A 20,513-nucleotide genomic window follows, 5' to 3' on the forward strand; every position below is an offset into this window, starting at 1 on the left:
CCCTCCAACCCCCGGAGTTGCAGATAACCACACAGCAGGAATTTTCAACCTGAGCTCCATGTGGGAATCACCTGGGTGCTTTTAAGAATTGGTCCCTCAAGCATCACAGACACGGGTTTGGCCAAGGCTGAAGACCCAGCTGCAGAGCCCCAGGGCCTCCCTCATACAGGGCCTGGGCCCCAGCAAGTCAGAGCCACTGCAGAACTGCGGGAGAAAATACGCTGCTCCCCAGACACAGGACCTGCCCACAGGTCTTACCATCCGAGAGGCGAGCTCCAGCAGCTCCCGCTTGGCCTGCTGCACACCCTGTGGGTCCCCCTCGATGCGAATCAGGTTGCTCTTCTCACTGTCAGGAGGGATGCGTACGGACACCTTATACTGGTCTTTGATTCTGTTTACTTAAAAGCACAAAAGGAAACACATTTTGGACTCAGAATCTACTAAGTTCCACCAGTGACTACAGGGTCACTGGCAGAACAGGGCCAAAGCCCCAAATAACCTCATCAGTCACCCCACAAGCAAAGAGGGTGATTAGGCCGCCAAAGCAAGATTCTCTGTTCTCTCAAATGAGCTGATTATGGTTTCCACCTGGATGAGGCACACTGGCATCGTCCTGACAGCATCCCGCGACTGACAGCTGGGGCCTCACTGTGGATGAGGCTCAGCTGGTCTGGGGTATGGCTGGGGCTTTAGAACACTTAAAAGAACCAAAAAAACCAAAAAAAAGAACACTTAAAAGATCACAGCTGTTTCTTTTTTTTTTTCTTTACTTTGGTTGATCTCTACTCATGTATTGATTGATCATTTGGAAAACGATAGTTTACTAAAATATACAATTGACACATTTATTATGTGATAATTGACAACTTCTATTTTCACCGGAAGTATCTTGAAGTATTCGAAAGCTTTTTAAAATTTAAATTCAATTAATTAACATATAGTGTATTATTAATTTCAGAGGTAGAGTTCAGTGATTGTCTTAACACCCAGTGCTCATTCCATCCCGTGCCCTCCTTCATGCCCATCACCCAGTCACCCCTTCCCCCCACCCCCTCCCCTCCAGCAACCTTCAGTTTGTTTCCTGAGATTAAGAGTCTCTTATGGTTTGTCTCCTTCTCTGATTTCGTCTTGTTTTATTTTCCCTCCCTTCTCCTAAGATCCTCTGTCTTGTTTCTTAAATTCCACATATGACTAAAATCATATGATAACTGTCTTTCTCTGACTGATTTATTTCACTTAGCATAACGCCCTCTAGTTCCATCCACGTTGTTGCTAATGGCAAGATTTCATTTTTTTTTTTTTACGGCTGAGTAGTATTCCATTGTATACAGATACGCCATCTTCTTTTTTTTTTTTTTTTTTAAAGTTTTTATTTATTTATTTGAGAGAGAGAGAATGAGAGACAGAGAGCATGAGAGGGAGGAGGGTCAGAGGGAGAAGCAGACCCCCCGCTGAGCAGGGAGCCCGATGCGGGACTCGATCCCGGGACTCAGGATCATGACCTGAGCCGAAGTCAGTCGCTTAACCAACCGAGCCACCCAGGCGCCCCGCCATCTTCTTTATCCATTCTTCTGTCGATGGACATCTGGGCTCTTTCCCCAGTTTGGCTATTGTGGACATTGCTGCTATAAACATTGGAGTGCATGTGCCCCTTCTTTTCACTACATTTGTATCTTTGGGGTAAATACCCAGTAGTGCAATTACTGGGTCATAAGGTAGCTCTATTTTCAACTTTCTGAGGAACCTCCATACTGTTTTCCAGAGTGGCTACACCAGCTTGCGTTCCCACCAACAGGATAAGAAAGTTCCCCTTTCTTGACAACCTCGTCAACACTTGTTGTTCTGACTGGTGTGAGGTGGTAACTCATTGTGGTTTTGATTTGTATTTCCCTGATACCACATGATGCTGAGCATTTTTTCATGTGTCTGTTGGCCATTTGTAGACCTTTTTTTCTTTAAGATCTTCTTTATTTGAGCCCAAGTGGGGGCCAAGGTGGAGAGAGAGGGAGAGGCAAACTCCCTGCTAAGCAGGGAGCCCGATGTGGGCTCCATCTCAGGACCCTGGAACCATGACCTGAGCTGAAGGCAGATGCTTAACTGACTGAGCCACCCAGGTGCCCCGGATATCTGATGACTTCTTTGGAGAAATATCTGTTCATGTTTCTTGACTGGATTATTTGTTCTTTGGGTGTTGGGTCTGGTAAGTTCTTTATAGATTTTGGATGCTAGCCCTTTATCTGATAGGTCATTTGCAAATCATCTTCTCCCATTCTGTCTGTTGTCTTTTGGTTTTGTTGACTCTTCCTTTGCTGTGCAGAAGCTTTTTATCTTGATTAAGTCCCAACAGTTCATTTTTGCCCTTGCTTCCCTTGCCTTTAGAGGTGTGTCTATCAAGAAGTTGCTACGGCTGAGATCACAGAGGTTGATGCCTGTGTTCTCCTCTAGGATTTTGAGGGATTCCTGTCTCACATTTAGGTCTTTCATCCATTTTGAGTCAATTTTTATGTATAGGGTAAGTAAATGGCCCAGTTTCATTCTTCTGCATGTGGCTGTCCAATTATCCAAACATCATTTGTTAAAGAGACTTTTTCCCATTGGATATTCTTTCCTGCTTTGTCAAAGATTAGTTGGCCGTATGGTTGAGGATTCATTTCTGGGGTCTCTATTCTGTTCCAATGATAAAGATCCCTGGGGTTTCTAATGTGGAAACAAGTTTGGGAACTGAACCACTGTTCTCAGGTCACAAAATTACTCTCAAAAAACCAGAAACAGAAATCACTAAAAATCAGAAAGCTTTACATGAACTGAAAACAAGGGCAGCCCAATGACCACCTTAGGGCTCCATGGAGGCCACAATGCTGCTTAGACAAAGTCCGCCATCAGCTCAGACCCAAATCGAGTGCTTTCACGGTCTTTGCAAAACGTATGGAATTCTCTGGGTGCCTGGGTGGCTCAGTTGGTTGAGCGACTGCCTTCGGCCCAGGTCATGATCCTGGAGTCCCGGGATCGAGTCCCGCATTGGGCTCCCTGCTCGGCAGGGAGTCTGCTTCTCCCTCTGACCCTCCCCCCTCTCATGCTCTATCTCATTCTCTCTCTCAAATAAATAAATAAAATCTTAAAAAAAAAAAACAAAAAACATATGGAATTCTGTCACCTTCTTTGGACAGAGCCCAGTTTCTGCAGTTAGAGACCCATGCCCCCACACCCTGGACAGGCCTTGTCCCATGAAACAAGACCAGACTTTGCCCAAGCTCCGTAGGGGTCACCGAGGAGCGTCGTGAGCACATGCAGAGACAACCAGAGCCAAGCACTCAGAAGCCGGGCAGGAGACTTCAGATCATGAAAGAAAAGGGGGGGAAGGAATGAAACCAAAAACAGGACAGACGTAATGTGAACCACCCTGGTGGCCTCACACACCAGAAATGAATGTCAGAACCACACTTCCTTATGTTCTTTAAACAAAAGACACTGTACTATTAATCAAAACAAAACAAAACAAAACAACAAAAGCAAAAGTTACAGAGCGTGCATGGTTTGAGCAGTGCGTGCGAGGAGGCACCGCTGAAAGCTCCCATGGACTTTGCGTCCGTGGACTCTCACTATCATCGTGTAAAGTCCCTGGGAACACAATACTGGCACCAAATACGGCAGAGCTGACAAGCTTACACTTACTACAAACGAAAACTGGACTACATCGGGCAAAACCTGAAGAGGACACACTCGCAGGGCACCCTGTCTACACAGGTGGGTTCCCTGCAACCTCAGGAAGGACCCAGGCCGGGCCATGCGCTGCCCTCTCACCTTCCACTGCAGTTCAGACACAGGGACAGGGAGCGCACGGTGATGTGTGGGGCGGCCTCACAGGCAAGCTGGGCCCAGGCGTGGGGTTTTAGAAAACGCTCTCCATCTGGGCAGAGCGCTCCCTCAGCACACTTCCTGCAAACCACACCCACCCTCCTTGTCTGACAGAACTTACGTGGGCAGCAGTGTTACTACGCGCCCAGACGACCCCTCCCCACACCAAAAGACATGCACGTGAGGCCTGATCTTTCCTACTCCTCGGGGAGCCCCACCAGGGGACCATGCAGTACTGACTCCATGAAGACTGCAAACCAGGGATGTCGCCCATTGGGCTCAGGTGTGCCTTCACCGTGGCCTCTGACCAGGTCCCAGGTCTCCAGAGCAACCACAGCCCGAGGAGAAGGCGAGGACACCCAGTCTGAAACTGACTTTCTCCCACCACGGTCACCCTCGGCGCTGTCAGCCCCACTCACTATTGGCCCCGCTCTTCCCGATGAGGTGTCTGTGGAACTTGTGGTCCACGTTGATCTCCACGTAGTCCATCCGGTTAATCTGCAGGAGAACAGAATGGGTCCAGAGACAAGCTCTTGAGGCCATAGTATGTGCCACAGTCCCAGACATGCAACCACAACCCTGGTCCACAAGCTGGCAGCCGTGGCCTTTTTCTGGAACTCTACCATCGGCCACAGTTCCAAGATTGTCCTTTGGGCCCCGCCCCCCTGAAAGGCCCTTCTATCTGTGACCCTCCTGGACTTTGCCAGGTTCTGTCTCAGAGCCCAGCACTCACCCCTGGTGTCCCCAGGCCCACCCACCTACGTGATGTGTGACAGGCAAGCAATGACATCCTGGCTATGCCCCGGCTTCAGCAGCACCGAGAATATGCAAAGGGCCACCTTACCAAGTCCTTGACCATGGCTTCGATCTGTTCCTGGGCCACGTTTACATCCTCTGTGGGGCCTTCCAGGGTGATCTTGTCCTCACCCTCTGTGAACTCGATGTGCACCTACCACAGCAGAACCAGGAAACAGACCGACCTCGAGACAGCACAGTAGCAATGCCCTCAGAACCCGTGGGTGCTTTGCTGAGGCAGCAGCCAATCCCAACTGCTTTATATAAAGGCATGTCCAGACCCCCCGGAACGCTGAACGGGACGGCTGGGGGACGCCCATTATTCTGCTCTAATCCTCCTCCCTTCACCAGATATGGGAACTGTGATGTCCTCCACGATGTGCCTTCAATAGCAAAACCATGGACTGAAAGCACATCAGCACCAACTGTCCCCCCATCCCCTGTATCACTTTCACTGTTACGGGCCAGCTCTTCTTTTCTTCTCTTTAATTTTTGAGAGAGACCGCGTGCATCTGCATGTGCACAACTGTGTGTGTGTGTGGGAGGGGCAGAGGGAGAGGAAGAGAGAGAATCTTAAAACAGCTCAGCATGGAGCACAACGAGGGGCTCGATCCTATGACCCTGAGATCATGACCTGAGCTGAAATCAAGAGTTGGACACTCAACTGCTGACTGAGCCACCCAGGCGCCCCCAGGCCCACTCTTCTTTGCTCGAGTAAGGAATGAGACAAATATCAGGGATGGAATTTTAACTCATGTACAGCTGCCCAAAGGTGGTCCCACAGGCAAGGCCAGCCCTGTCCTCATTTACAATACACCAGGCAAGAAGGCAACATGGGACAAGGGCAGTGAGAGCAGCCCCATGAAGCCACTGCATCTGCGTGAACCAGGGCTCAGAGGCTAGGAAAGCAAAAGGACTAATAAGTCATTGGAAACCAAGTGTGAAAAGGAGGACAGTACGGTGGATGTGATCTCTGGCAGGCCATCCTGTGGGCGTTCACTGGGAGCTGCAGTGGTCTCTGGAAAAGTGGGAAGATGTCAAGGACAGAAATGGAAAGCATTCAAAGAGGCCGTCACTCCACGCTTCACACGCGCTGTGCACACGTCTGCTCTTCCGAGAGCACACACAGAACTGTGGGAAAGTTACTGTGCCGTGACAGAGGGCACGTCTGCTAAGGTGGTCATGAAACCCAACAATACGCACGGTCTCTGATTAAAAAGATCAAAAGAATGACAGAGATATTTTTAAAAATTTATTTTGCTCTTCCTCAGCTAACCGTGGAAACGGTCACACAGTGTGCCACGATCTTCAGAGCCATCCCCAGAATAAACAGCAAGAAAACAAATGTCAGAAACGGGAGGACAAAAGCAAGAAGAACCCCGAGTAACAAATTCCCAACGCCTCCTCACCTTGGGCATCTGCTGAGTGATTTTGGCCAGATTCTGCCCTTTCTTGCCAATGATGAACCGGTGAAGCCAGGAAGGAGCAGAGACAGACGACACAGTAAAACTGTTGGCCTAGGAAACCAGGAAGCAGAGTGGTGGGCTGTGCAGTCCGGGCTCCATGCTCCTGCTTCCCGCCCGACACAGTCCCTGCTCCCGGGGCCCCGGAAATGCAATTCGGGAGGTCGGCCCTACAAGCAGCAGCTGTGATCTACTCCTGAAGGCAGTTACCTTGGCATAGACTTCAGTCAGTGCCTGCCCTAGCTTTTCAGGCTCGCCTCGAAGTATCACAGTCTCCGAGATGCTGTCTGACGGTGGGATCTCCACAGAAACTCCTGTTCTTTCCAGGATCTCCTGTAAGGAATTGCCCTTCGGCCCGATGACATACTTGTGCTGGGATTTCTTCACCTCCACAGCGATGGTTGTGGTCTTCTTTTTCTAAGGAAGAGCACCGTAAGGGCATCAGAGGGAAGGGCCCCGGGAGGAAAAGGTGGAGACAGAATGCTGTCACCAAAAAGGGAGGGAGCAAGATCAGAGACCTAGATTATACTCTGTGAGCCCCAGCAAGTGAAGATGGGCAACACCCCACCCCCAAAACTCCACTGAGCAAGGAGAACTGGGTTTTCTCCTCATAAGAATCACCTGAGAATTTAAGTCCCCACCCAGACTGGAGACGGCAACTTCAAAGAGGTGAAGACCCCAAGTTCCCTCCACACCTCCAAGAACGAGGTTCAGACCTCACAGTCCGCCGGGGTGAACTAACAGCTAACCACTAACTCAGAGACACGATCCGCTCCGGTGCCGCATGCAGCCCTGCGACAGCCCAGAGCTCGGAGCTCTGTCCACTCTTTCCCTGCCAAGCAGCCCCACCTCCTAACTGACTGGAAACTGAACTCGGTTGGACACAAGAGGAAAGGGGTAGGGCTAGGCCTCAGCCACATCTCCACGTGACAGTCCCTACATGCTCTTCCCAACCGCTACCTTCTCCTCGTAAATCTTCTTGATGCGAGCCACAGCCTGAGCCAACTGCTCCTTCTCTCCTGTGAAGACGATTTCTGTCCGGTTGACACTGGGTGGGGGGATGTTGATGCGCGTCCCTGTCTCCTGCATGATCTCGCCAACGAGTCGGTTATAAGGCCCGGCGATGAAGGGGTGGAACGCCTTCTCCACTTCCAGCCTCTCGACAGCACGTTTGTCCTGGAAAGGACAGGACACACCGTGAGGGCACAGCTCTGGGGCTGAGGCCAATACACATACCCCAGGCCCTCAGTTGGCCCCACCTGCTCAGCAGAGATGAGCAGGACTTCATGGCGAGCTTTCTCAATGCCTTCTTTGGTACCGGTGATCCTGATCTGATTGCTGGCGTCATCTGGGCGTGGGATCTGGATTTTGGTTGCAGTTTTGAGCTCCAAGTCTTGCAGTTTCTCTCCATTTTTGCCAATAACAAAGCGGTGGTGTTCTTTGGGAATGGCTACAGTCGCTGAGGCCTACAACAGGAAGAGAACCAAAGGAAACAACAATGTTTTTAGGTTAGGAAAAAGCCTATTTCTCCACAATATTCTCCCTGGCTGAAATGCCATTCTTGTCTAGCCAGCCCCCAACCCATCCCTCGGAAGTCTCAAGTTAAACATCACGTTCTTGGGGAAGCTTACCCTGACCCCAAGGCTAGGAAAAGTTCAAGCACGATACATTCCCATGGCCCCATGTCGCACCTTCAGCTGTCATAATTATTTAGAAGTAATTATTTGTTCAACATCTTCTCAGCCCAGTAAGCCACCACGAGAACAGGAATATTCAAGAATGCTATCTGTCTTGTTTTCCACTTTGATGATTGCTAACACCATCCTAGGATATGATAGGAAAGCACATACATATTGACTAACCAGAGGCCCAGGCTATTTTTTTTCCCCCAGACATGAACCCTATATCCGATAATAAATTCTTCTATCTCTTTTACAACCAGTTTAAAATAGACAACTTGTCTTGAGGAAATAAAACAGAAATAATCCAAAGCCTTCACATCCAGTGAGTCCAACTGCTAGAAATCAAGCAACTTCCTGAAGTCACAGAGAGCAAGGAGGAGGACAGAGGCTCCTAGTCTTCCAGACTCTGTACAGAAAGGAGCTGTCAAGAAGACTTAAAAAAAAAGCAAAGTGTCAGCACTCCCAACACCAGTGTAGCAGAGACTCACAGGCCAGCCAGGGATACAAGCTTATGGCAGACCACTTAACATTCAAAACAAAAATGTCACATTGTGTCACAGAAGCAATAAACTAGCGCAAAAAGACAGACCATAACTCAATCCTGCTCCAATAATGTTTACTCTGAAAGTGGTTCAGTATTAGGAAATCAATGTTACACATGAGAAAAAAAATCAAGTGATCGCCTCCACAAAATTTAAATCTATTCATGATTAAAAATGTGCAAGAAAATAAAAATGTTATTTTTTTTTTTAAGATTTTATTTATTTATTAGAGAGAGAGCACATGAGAGGGGGGAGGGTCAGAGGGAGAAGCAGACTCCCTGCCGAGCAGGGAGCCCGATGCGGGACTCGATCCAGGGACTCCAAGATCATGACCCAAGCCGAAGGCAGTCGCCCAACCAACTGAGCCACCCAGGCGCCCGTTAGTTGTTTTTTTTTTAAATAAACATTACTATATCTATTTTTTTACTTTTTTTTTTTTTTTAAAGATTTCATTTATTTATTTGAGAGAGAGAATGAGAGACAGCATGAGAGGGAAGCGGGTCAGAGGGAGAAGCAGACCCCCTGCTGAGCAGGGAGCCCGATGTGGGACTTGATCCCGGGACTCCAGGATCATGACCTGAGCCGAAGGCAGTCGCTTAACCAACTGAGCCACCCAGGCACCCAAAATGTTATTTTTTTTAACATGACAAAACATACACACCCAGCTCAGCCTGCACTTGGAGCTGTGCTTGAGGGGAGCGCCCGCTGAGGCTGGACCCCCATGGGAGTGTGGCCCCACGGAAGGAGACCCGAGGAAGCAAAGGAGGCACAAAGATGGGACAAGGAAGAACACAGGCCTGCACCCCCGGGAACCCTGGGAACCCACAACTTTTTAAAACTTTTGATATCTGTAACAGGGAGAAGAAAATAAGAATCCAGCATCAACAACTTTAACAGCAACCGATTAGAAGATGTAATGGGAAAGAATGGCCATTCCAACAGGAAAAAAAAACAACAAAGTAGCTAGACACAACCCAACAAAAGAGGTGGGATATGTGCATTAGAAATCACAAAACACTCCTTAAAAGATCTAATGGAATTCTGAGCAAAAAGTGGATTACAGAGTTTGCATGGTAGAACGAAAAAGAATGGGGCAGGAAAATCCTGAAAAAGGACAGTACAGGAGGGGTGGTGACAACTGTACTAGATATAAATATAAGACCACTACTATGAGAACAGAACACTAGTACACAGAGACGCAGATCAACATGCTGGATCTGAAAACCCACACAAGGAACCGAGTTAACATGAAAATTTAGGACTTCATAAAAACACCCAATCAAATCACTGGGGAAAACTCTTAAAACTGGTGTTGGCAACCTAACAGACGTCTGGAGAAGGACAAAGGTGGGTCTGCACCTCGCACTGTTCACGAGAAATCCCAAACTTATCAGGAACTGAAACGGAAGAGCCCCCCTTCCAGGCACCAGAGAAAAGATTAGGTTTCTTACAACCTGGAAGTGAAGCAAATTTTCCTAAGAAGGCCTCAAAAGAACAAAAAGAATAATGAAATTTGACTGCACTAGAATAAAAAGTCACATAGCAAAACACACCAAGATCAAAAAACAAATCACAATGTGGGAAACATGGTCTGTAAGGTACAGGGTTTTTAAGGACCCTACGACACTGAGCAAGGTGGACAACTCTAACTTGATAGGAAAGGCCAAAGAAAAGACAGTGCACAGAACAAAATGCAAATGGCCCTTAGATATTAAAAAGACACTCAATCTTGTTCATCTGAAAAATCCAAATAAAAAGTACACTCAGCTACTTTCCAGACTGACAAAAGCCCAAGCCTTTGATGGGCGTGGCAAGGCTGTGGTGGAGGCCCATGGGAATGCACATAATGCCCAGCACCTGAGGGACAGGGCTCACAGCTACTGCAAAATTACGTATGTGCTGCCCTCTGACCCAGCCATCTCACTGCTAGGAAATGGATCTTGAGACACACCGGGTGAAACAGGAAATCCCATATACACAAGGTTTTTATTGCGACACGATCTGTAACAGAAAAGTCGGGAAGGCACCCAAATGCCCATCACCAGGAATGCTTGAATAAATTACAGCATACCCACAGAGCATCTCACAGCTGTACAAAGAAAGGAGCAGAGCCACTATTTGCTGATACGCAGACACCTCCAGAAACTATGCAGGAAAAAACAAGGTGCAGAACAGGGTTCTTACAGCAAGTCATCTTCTGCTTCTACTCTCAAACCCGAACAAGGGAAGGGTCCATCAAAGACTATGAATGGCCAGCTGGCAGGGGAGGGAGGGACCGGGTGCAGAGACGGTCTCTGACTGAACCTTATTACAGAGCTCTGACTTTGTACCAACCTAACTATATCTCAAGATGAGAGCATACATTCCTTCTAGTGATTTTAAAACTCCATCATCTTTCATCTTCTCTTCATTAGAATGATCAGTTTGAACTCATGCAATGTCCTACTAAAAAGGTGAAGAGTTCCTGGATAAGAGCTGACGTTAGGTCAGTCCGCAACTCTCCATGTTAGAGATCAGGAGATGGTGGACATGAATGGTCACCCCAGAAAGCCGCATGGTGCCAACCCGAAAGGGGTCCCACTGTCCAAAGATGATGCAATTTCACCCTAACAACTCATCAACACATCAGAAGTTCATAATGGCAGGAGAGATTCATGGATCCCCACTGGAGATGCCAGAGCCCCAATGCAGTCTCCACACTGTGCAACCAGCAGAGTAAAGTTCTTCACAAGAACACAACTACTGTGGGGCGGGGGGATAGAAAGCCGCCATCCACACCGTCATCAGCAGGAACTTTATTAATGGATGATGTGCTGAAGACTCCCGAGTCTAGTGATCCATCTGGGAATCAACAGCAATGACACACGTTTTCTTGCCAGACAAGTAAGCTGAATGTGAAAATAACCAAGCCCCAGGATGTGACCACCAGTTTACAGGAAATAGTGATGGACAGTGAGACAAAGCAAACACCTGTTGTCCCCAAAAAATAAAGGCATGGAGGGGAGGGCACTGCCGAGGAATGAAAGAGGGCGTGAGCCCAAAACGCACAGCAGGCAGGCCTTGTTTGGATGCGGATTTAAACAAGGAGACTCAGAAAGACATGTAGAGATAACGGGAGTCCATAAATAGACCGGGTTGAGTATGGATATATCCAGAAATTACTATTAATTTTAATGAGTTAACAGCCTAGTAGATTATATTAAAAAACAAAAACAAAAACAGGGGCACCTGGGTGGCTCAGTCGGTCAAGCGTCTGCCTTTGGCTCAGGTCATGATCCCAGGGTCCTGGGATGGAGCCCCACAACTGGATTCCCTGCTCAGCGGTGAGTCTGCTTCTCCCTCTCCCTCTCTGATCTCTCACTCTCTCTCAAATAAATAAAAATCTTGAAAAAAAAGGGGAGGGGCACACTAAATTATTTGCAAGTAAATAACGTATTTTGGATTTGCTTTAAAGTAATGGCGGTGAGGGTGGGGTGGGGAGAGGAGTGGAGTGGAGTGGTTCAGGTCTCCCTCCCTGCCCAGTTCTTAATCATAAAATACTCAAATATTCACCAACTAGTAAAAGCAAAAGTCTGAGAGCTTACTATGTACCAGCCACAACATGAAGCAATTAACACACAACATTTTCAAGTGCCTACACTTGATTTCATTCTTTAAAGCTAGTTGGGGGGGGGGGGGGGTGCTTTAGGGACTGTCCCAAGGCCCCGTATGGCCGAGTGAGAGAGCTTGGACAGCCCAGGGCAAATCCTCTCCCCCTGGTGAGGCCCTGGCTCCTGCCCCACAGTGCCCCATCTTCTAGCCACCACATTCTGGAGCTAGCTCCCCAATGAGCTCAAAGACGATCAGTGTCAGGTGGGGAGGACCCCTATTTCTTTATTTTTTTAAAGAAAGATTATATTTTTAGGTAATCTCTACCCAACGTAGGGCACGAACTTACAACTCCAAGAGTTGTACTCTACTGACTGAGCCAGACAGGCACCCCTGGACCCGCATTTCTAAGTAAACCCTTCTAAAGCTGTATCTGTTATGAGACCTTTTTTTTAACTTTAAAAAAAGTTATTTGAGAGAGAGAGAGAGAGCACGCGTGTGCGCGCCAGGGGAGGGGCAGAGGGAGAGGGAGAGAGAATCCCAAGCAGACTCTGTGCCAACCACAGAACCCAACACGGGGCTTGATCTTATGACCCCAAGATCATGTCCTGAGCTAAAATCAAGAGTCGGATACTCAATCGACCTTGCCACCCAAGTGCCCGTCATAAGACATTTTAATAAAATTCTCTGCATTTACCTTGATCTTTAAGTGATGCTATCTGTGGAGAAATGCATCCCAAGTTTACTTACTTATTACAACAGTTCCCCAGTAAATTCCAAGTAGTGCTATCAGACTGCTAAGAACTATGTGAACTGGTTTAAAGCAAACAACATTTGAACTTGTACTCTCCCAAGATAGGACCTGGAAATGTGTACTTAAACAGCAATGTGCTGACTCTTGAGCCCCCCCCGGGAACCAGTGACCTGTGGTGGTGTCCTCACTCTACCATCCAGCAAGCCTGGCTTCTCTTGAGTGTCTCAACCTCTGGGACAAGCCTTTATCTTTCATTGCATTCGCCCAAATAGCAAAAACGGCAGGTGTCCCCCACTTCTGTCACTGATTTAGTGTTTTTTCAGCTAAAAATGCAAGGAGGCTTCCAATGTTGCCGCCCTACCTCTGAACTCTGGACTTGCCGCCCCAGGGTGGGGGGTGGGGTTGGGGGCGGCAGGGCGGGGCGGCTCTGATGGAGCCAGAGCCGCATCTGTTGGAGCAGTGGCACAGGGCTGGAGTACACACCCACTCAGGAGGACTAGGCTGGCGATACCCACCTGAGTCTGCAGCCTAGCGACAATGTCCTTCCGGGCTTTCATGACGGCGTCCAGCTTCCCTGACACCATGATGGAGAGGCCCTGGTCTTTGGCGAGAGATAGCTCCAGATGGGCACCGGTCCTCTGCATGATCTCCAAGCAGATTTTTGCTTGTTCACCTTCTCCAAACTGGTTCATGTCCTTGTATTTTCTCTCTTCCAGGGGTACATGGAACACCTGCTCAGGAAAGATCAAAAAGGGAAGGTGAAGAGATCAAGAGATGGGAGGGCGTGTAAATGTCTAGGCACTGAACATACAGAGTAACGAGCCTAAGTTCCTTCATTCCTAAGTATCCCCAGTCCTCTCCCTGCCCCAGCTCCAAGGCCCTGAGAGACAGGGGTGGGGAGGCAGGCAGAAAGCCCCCAAGGGCGGGAGGCTGGCGCTCCAGTGAAGAGAATGACTCCCTGACACAAACAGACAGCAAGGAAGCATCAGGCGGCAGCGAGTGCAGCGGAGGAAATAGACAGGGAGGAGAGAGGGGCTGGGGGACAGGGAGACACTGAGAACAACCACACCCAGAGGTGAGCAAGAGCAAAAGGGTGAGGGCAATGAAAAGGGGCAGGCAGGGGGGCACTATGAGCACAGTGGGGTGCAGTCCAAGCAGGAGAAAGGAAGGGGCCGCATCCCTCTGCCCACTCTGCAGCAAGAGAAGGCAACCAAGCAGAGTTCAGGCAGAAGGATACATGCTGACTGATGACTCAGCTTTGCTTTAACTGCTTTCTGGAGAAGGGAGTGAGCAGATGCAAGGGTAGAACCAGGAGGAACCAAAATGACTCCTGGTCTTGGGTCTGAACCCCTAAGTAGAATGTGGTGCAGGTAATAAGATCAGGAGACTGAGGAGAAACCAGTCCCATCTCGGATAGCCACGAGAAATATAGAAAGATCCAGGATGCAATTAGTTAGGAGTCTCAGGTTCAGGGAAGGGACTTCTCAGCACATGGTTGGTAAGTAATCAGCAACCATGACCCAACACGAGTTCACACAGAGAGGAAGTGCTTGGCCTGCCAATATCCCATGTTAAGGTAGCAAAGAGATGGGGTAATGAGATCAAAGAAAGCCAAGAAAACGGGGTCGCGTACGCCAAAAGGAGAAGACCTGCTTTGACACGGAGGGAGAGCAGACAAGTTCTTGTTGGGGCTGGGGATGTGGAAAGCCACGTTCAGCAGCTGGGAGCAGAGACTGGGTAGCAGTGGACTGAAGAACCAATGGGACCTGTTCCTTCTGAGCGCTGGGACCATATGGTGAGCATGAGCACAGCTTCCCCAGGAGTGGGGGCAGATATACTCTGAAAGCCCAAAGCACGCTCATTTGTGTGTGTTCAAAACCCGTTCCATCAGATGCTACCACTTCCTACTTGGAGGAGCAGGTAAAGAGAAAATGGAGTTTCTACCTGAGTGATGACAGAAGCTTTGATGGGCCGGATCTTGTTACTCCAGGCGCCAGCAGGCTCCTGGGCATTTTCCAAGCAAGCTGATTTCTCCGGGAGTGGAGGAAAGGCATCTTTGTAGGTTGGAGGGTCGCTCTCCTCTTCTGAATTTAAAGTAGCAACTGGACCGGCCAACATAGATTAAAAGGAAGTACAGTGCTTTCAACATTAGACAAAAAACACTTGGAGAGTTTTAATGTCAAGAAAGAAGAAAAACAACATTAATTGCTTGAGTGACACCCTGCCCCCCCATCCCTTCATTCAGTGATGGGAAAGCGCCCCAGGCGGTCCCCAGGCCCAGCGCGCCCTCAGGTTCGGCATGTCACCTGGAGAGGTAGCCTCCCCGGTGAGCGGTCAGTTCAGACACCAGGTGCCCCACTCCTCCTTGAAAACAGGCCTTTCCACAAGGAATTTAAGCCCCAGACCCTTCTGATCCTGTGCTTAAACAAATCACAACTATGACAATGCCTGGTACATAACCAGTCCTTAAATTTGCAGAACAAAATAATGCTGTTGCTCAGCACTGCCTGTGAAGCAGACTCCAGCCGATTTCCCACTGTAGCGCACGGTACTGAGAATAACCCTCACGGGAGCTGCCATCTCTGACCCCCGCCCCCCCTTCACAGGCACAACAAGCCTTGTGGAAACCAGGCCCCAGAGCATTAATCGCGTCCATCCCCCACAGTGCCCTCATCATTCACGTTTTTGTCCCATTAACTACAGCTCCGTGAAAACAGGAGTGTGACTGTTTCGGATCACCCCAAATGCCCCGGCAATGGCAGGGCCCAATAAAAACCACTGTGAATGGATGTGCACACAGAGCAGGGAGATGACCTTTGGAATCAGACAGGCCTGTGTCCAACTCAGGGTTCATCACTTCTAGCCGCGTGGCTGTGCTATCCCGGGACGCCAATAAAGACTCAGTGCTGACAAGCAGCTGGAGCCTGTCAGAGCCTTGCTTTCCTCATCTAGAAGTGCAGACTCTACAGGGCTGTTGCATCAGGTAGAAAAGAGCCCTGCAGGCACTCTGCAGTATTTGGGTGTCCACCGCCCTGGAAACGAGCACTTAAAACACAGCCAATGTGACTGACAAAGTGCATTTCTAATTTTAATTAAACTTAAGAACTCACAATTGATTGTTAACCTACTCTTTCACCTGAAAATTTTATATAATCTACATACAGCTGAAAGATTACAGATGAAAATTTAACATTCAAAATCAAGTTACCCTGTTTTTGTAAACATATACCAGATTTTGAGGGATTTTAGTTCAGCACAACTGGGGAACAGCAATTCTGAAAAAGAATCTCATTTTAATTACCAACGATCAAAATTACTGGCTTTCCAGAAAGTGGCCCACACTTCAAATCTTTTTGTATCCAGAAATATCTGTCACTCCTGCCCAGTTCCACCTGCACACAAGGGCCGCACCGGCAGTGAGAAACAGAGCGGGAAAGAAGTGGGAGCCCAGGCTCAACCCCAAAGCTACAGTCCCAAAAGGCACTTCTCAAAGGCCATAAGGTTTGACGAAGATTTGGAAGGAGCGGTGTCTCAAAGTGAGAAGACGAGCACAAAAGGGCGGTCACCTTTGATCTGCTGCGGAACCAGCCCACTTCGGTGTTCAGCAAAGCTCTCTTGGGTCAAAACTGCAACGGAGCTCATGGTTGATCTCGCACCTACGCACAATCCGGATGAGCCACTGAAGCGGGAGGGAGTGAGTCAGAGAGAAGAGAGTCAAGGCACAGCCAAACTGTTAGGCTTAGAGTTTTAGCCAAAGGTTTAATTCTGTTTCACCAGCAAACCACACCATTTTCTTCACTTGTGACAACCTCTGATAAAAGATGATACCCAAACTTTCAGCAAATGATCAAAGGAAAAACTCAAGTGAAGGAGGGTCCTTGGACAACTCTCCCCTCAAAGGTTATTCTCTAAGTGAGGAGCCAGAGGCTCCAGCTGAGAGCTCCAGTCCCACAATGTCTTGGGGCTGCAGAAACAGCCTGCAGATCAACCTCTGGAAGGTTCTCCTAACAGCTATCTCTGTTATTTTCTTAGTCTGTTCATCCACATGCCTCCTGATGCCTATAAAATACATCACAGGACAGCTGCTACAAGAAGCAATCAGCCCACCTCTGCAAGGATGGTGGGCACCGCGGGCACAGTCAGCAAGGCCCAGCGCACCACACAGCCTGGCCATGCCCACGGGCCCAGGGGCTCAAAGAGCAGTCTCTCAGAGCTCCCTGGCAACAACGTTAACAGCAAGAAGCTGGCGTTTTAAGCGCCTCTGACGTGTGCTGGTTGGTTATTCTCCTATGTCCTAGCTCTCAGGGGTCAGAGGGGACTCAGAGCAGGCGGGACCTGGCCCAAGGGCACACAGTTCCTTGGTTCAGGGAAGGAACCAAGCAGTCTCTGCCTCCAGACCCCACTCCTGAGTGCCAGGGTACTCAGTGGGACTCAGGCTCATTCAGGCAGAGGTGTTCGCTTCCTCCCTTCAACTCTAGGTGAGCTCCATGCTATTGCGATGAGGAAGAACCCACTCTTTTCACACCATTAGGCGCCAAGTGTCTTTTTCTACCACCATGGCAAAAAAGTATTAAGAGAGCTAAGTGATGTGATAAGAGTGAGTTTTTGCATAATTTTCACAGCTCAGTAAGACCTCTTCCTAAGTCCAAAAAAATTAAGCTCTGCATCCTCAAGAGAAGCAAGATCCAAACTCAGGGAATCCTGAACAAACATAATTCACATTTGAGAGAGGAAAGGCTTCAAACTAGGTGGAGGTCCGATAACACATCTGAAGGGCACACGTGGACACGGACAGCTCTTGTTACAGCAAGTCTCTCTGAGCCACTAGAAACTTAAGAATGAAACAACGAAAGAAAGTACACATGCAGCCCAGGGACAAGAAACCTTCAGGAAGGACAGTCACACTTACCAGCAAAATGGTCAGTAGCCAGAGAGTCCGTCCTGAGGCCGCCTCTGTCAGCCTGCCAGTTTTTGCTGGTGTGGGACAGGAAGGGAGGATGAACAAGAAGAAAACCAGAGAGAAGTTACTTATCTGCATTCTATAACCCAGATCCTTTTACCTCCCAACCAGAAGAGGGCAAAACGTTATCTACACTTTGCTTACTAATACTAATATTTAGACAAATTTCTTGGTGAAAAAAAAGGAAGCTCTGCCCCCAGGCTATTAGCTTCAAACAAAACCTATCACAGTAAAATCTAAACCATCCAGAACTTTTAGAGGGCAACTTTTCCCTGGACCTGAGGGACTGATCCCTTAATGTCAAAACTTTTAAATTTAACCATTTTGAAGTAAAATGCTTACAAAATTGATGGTTGGCTCTCCTGCATGGTTCAGTAATTTCTCCTGTACTCTTAATCTCTGACTGCTGAGCCACAAGGAAAAAGATTCTGTGAGACTGGGCTACGATGCAGAACAGAATGCAGACCTTGGGGGCTCCTGAGCTCTGCAGGGTGACTGAGAGCTACTGTCTTTATGAGCTTGCTGTGTGTTTTGTAGTTACTTTGTTCTCGCTGTTATCCTGTAAAAGTCTTTTGGTCCCTTCTAATACACTGGAGATTTAGAAACCGGGCCATAAAATAGCAGGGTTGGAAGGAACCTTCAAGAGCCGTCTGGGGAGGACCAAGAACTACTCTGTGAAGTAAGAGGGTGTGGGTCATCTTGCCTTGGGGACTTTAGGATAGGGAGGCTTCCAGGTAGGTTACCTGCCACTTTACACAAACACCACACACACTCAGTAGAGCGCAATGAGGTGGACTTTATGATAGGGGTAAGGTAGGTGTCCAAGATGGGAGAAGCAACAACAGTAATAAGAACACCTACTAACTGGAGAATAACATCCCCAAATTCTTGCCCATAAGATGTGTAATTCACAAGCTAGGAAGGCAGTTCGTGGCAATCAGGGGTGTACCAGTAGACTCTGGATTTAAAAGGGTCTCATTGTCCAGCAGCATTTCAGGACTTTAAAAAAAAAAAAGAAAGAAAAAAAAAATCTCTAAATGCAGGGTTTGAGTCACATGGGGAAAGTACCATAAGCCAGAGAGGCTCTGGCCTCCCTGGGGCCCGAGTCCCACCAGACACTCATATGTACCAAGACGGAGGGAGAGAAGTGGAGACAAACTGACCAAGACGACTATGAGAATCTGCCAACAATTCTAACCCACAAGTTCTAAAGATTAAAGCTGAAATCAAAGTATCAGAGTAGCACTTCCACATGTGGATTCTGACAAGATGTAAACGGTTAAGCACTCCCTCGGATTCCAAGTGTCTGGCCTGTGTACACTTAGCCAGTCTAGGCACAAGATGGAGGTGTCCTCTAGGTCAAAGTGCCAACAGTGAATCCAGGTGACCCAGGCCCTCCTTGTTCAGAACTTCTACTTGGGCCGCACCTGCTCTTCTACCTGCTGACCTTGCATCTCAACAGCCTCCCACCCCAGGTCACGCTATGCCACTTCCTAAAACCCACAACCATCCACCCCCTAATAACCCAGCTTCCCCACATGACCAACTATGTTCACACCCTCTTCTCTGCTCCCACTCACCAGCCCTCCTGCCTTTCTGGACAGGGCAAATCTTCAGTGCCTGGTGATAGCCACTCAATAAGCCTGTAAAGCGCGGTCACTGTCCACGTCCCCTCCAGCCACAGGTCTTTGAGGAGCAATTCCCACCCTGCACCTAGTGTCACGAAGTAAGACCAGTTCCTGAAGGTCTCTTCTGAGATAGCTCACACACCTTTCAGAAGTCAATCCCAGCCAGCTCCTCTATGAAACCCCTTAGCCCAGGGGGCTCAGGAAAGGATCACCAACCCCACTGAACCTACTAATGTATAGGAGGGAGAGCCTGTCCCGGAGCCTCTAACGCCCCCAAGTGTGCACAGGCCCTTGGGCAGCAGCAGGACAGAGTGGCTCTCCGGAAACTCCAGACTTGTTTGACAGGATACACTGGGTCTCTCTAGCTCCCAGATTTCCAGGGGCCGTTTATCGCAGCTGGAAATGAATGCATCACAACAAGCAGCAGAGTTAACATCTAGGGCTCTAATATCATCAAAAAAGGTTGCTCTTTTTCTTATAAACCTTTCAAAACCCTATCTTTTAACAATCTACTTTAAACACATACCTGGTGACGCATATGTAAATGCAGACCTCCCTCTACTTGAGACTCTGGGCAAAGATTTTATGAAAGGCCAATCTCAGCTCTCCTAACATGCTCTCAGCATGACTGGCTACCTGCCTCTATTTCAACAAAGCAGCACCTAAGAAACTGTCCCCCACAGCTCTATGCCCACCCAAACCTGCTCCCCACCAGCCCTTGTTCTGTCTTCACAGACAACACCCAACAAGATGACTCCCACTCTACCGAGTCCTTGGACGACCCCACCAGTGATCGCTGCTATCTTAAGTTCTCAGGAGACCGTACACAGGCCCCATTATCAAAGAATAGAGGCCAAACACATGCTATCACGGTTCTTCACTTAATCTAGTAACACTGCTCAATCAGGCTGGAAAGGGACCTCAGGCACCACTCCACTGCAATCTTTGAATACCAGCAGACAGGACCTGTACAGCTTTCCAAGGGAGCCCCGCTGCACCTCTGCACAGCTGTCAGAATAGTCTGCCTCATGTAATGCCAAGATCTACAACTTCTTGCCCCACTTTTGCCACAGAGAACAAGTCGACTCTTCTACAAGACTGCTTCAGACATGTGAAGGCCTTTCTCCTCCAGTTCTTCCCAAGATTGCTCCAGTCCCTTCCTCATTTTGGTTGCTCTCAACTACTTTCCCTGCAGGAAGCATTCAGATCCACTCACTCCAAGCAAATTGCAAACTATTCTCATCGT

General features: G+C 48.6%; 1 protein-coding gene across 8 annotated transcripts in view; it reads right to left on the minus strand.

Moving 5' to 3' along the window:
* The window catches only part of HDLBP (high density lipoprotein binding protein), a 75,352-nt gene that overhangs the window by 20,648 nt on the left and 34,191 nt on the right, over nucleotides 1-20,513 (minus strand). For 6 of the 8 annotated variants that reach the window (XR_010410379.1, XM_045867576.3, XM_045867578.3 and 3 more), the window contains exons 2-12: nucleotides 17,589-17,653; nucleotides 16,246-16,358; nucleotides 14,624-14,781; nucleotides 13,195-13,410; nucleotides 7,373-7,579; nucleotides 7,074-7,289; nucleotides 6,324-6,530; nucleotides 6,060-6,167; nucleotides 4,700-4,804; nucleotides 4,275-4,353; nucleotides 259-398 (exon numbers count right to left, since the gene is read on the minus strand). Coding sequence is in view for 7 of the 8 variants with exons in the window: in XM_045867576.3 (XP_045723532.1) it covers nucleotides 259-398; nucleotides 4,275-4,353; nucleotides 4,700-4,804; nucleotides 6,060-6,167; nucleotides 6,324-6,530; nucleotides 7,074-7,289; nucleotides 7,373-7,579; nucleotides 13,195-13,410; nucleotides 14,624-14,781; nucleotides 16,246-16,321 (1,512 nt within the window). In the remaining variant the exon portion in view is untranslated. Of the gene's footprint in view, nucleotides 1-258; nucleotides 399-4,274; nucleotides 4,354-4,699; nucleotides 4,805-6,059; nucleotides 6,168-6,323; nucleotides 6,531-7,073; nucleotides 7,290-7,372; nucleotides 7,580-7,804; nucleotides 7,938-13,194; nucleotides 13,411-14,623; nucleotides 14,782-16,245; nucleotides 16,359-17,588; nucleotides 17,654-19,219; nucleotides 19,313-20,513 lie in introns of those variants that run through there. The other 2 variants (XM_064587405.1, XM_064587407.1) reach the window with 2 other exon arrangements.

This window comes from Mirounga angustirostris, unplaced genomic scaffold (assembly GCF_029215605.1).
Source record: "Mirounga angustirostris isolate CCGP_5_RB_7025 unplaced genomic scaffold, mMirAng1.0.hap1 SCAF_3, whole genome shotgun sequence".
Classification (NCBI taxonomy): Eukaryota; Metazoa; Chordata; class Mammalia; order Carnivora; family Phocidae; genus Mirounga; species Mirounga angustirostris.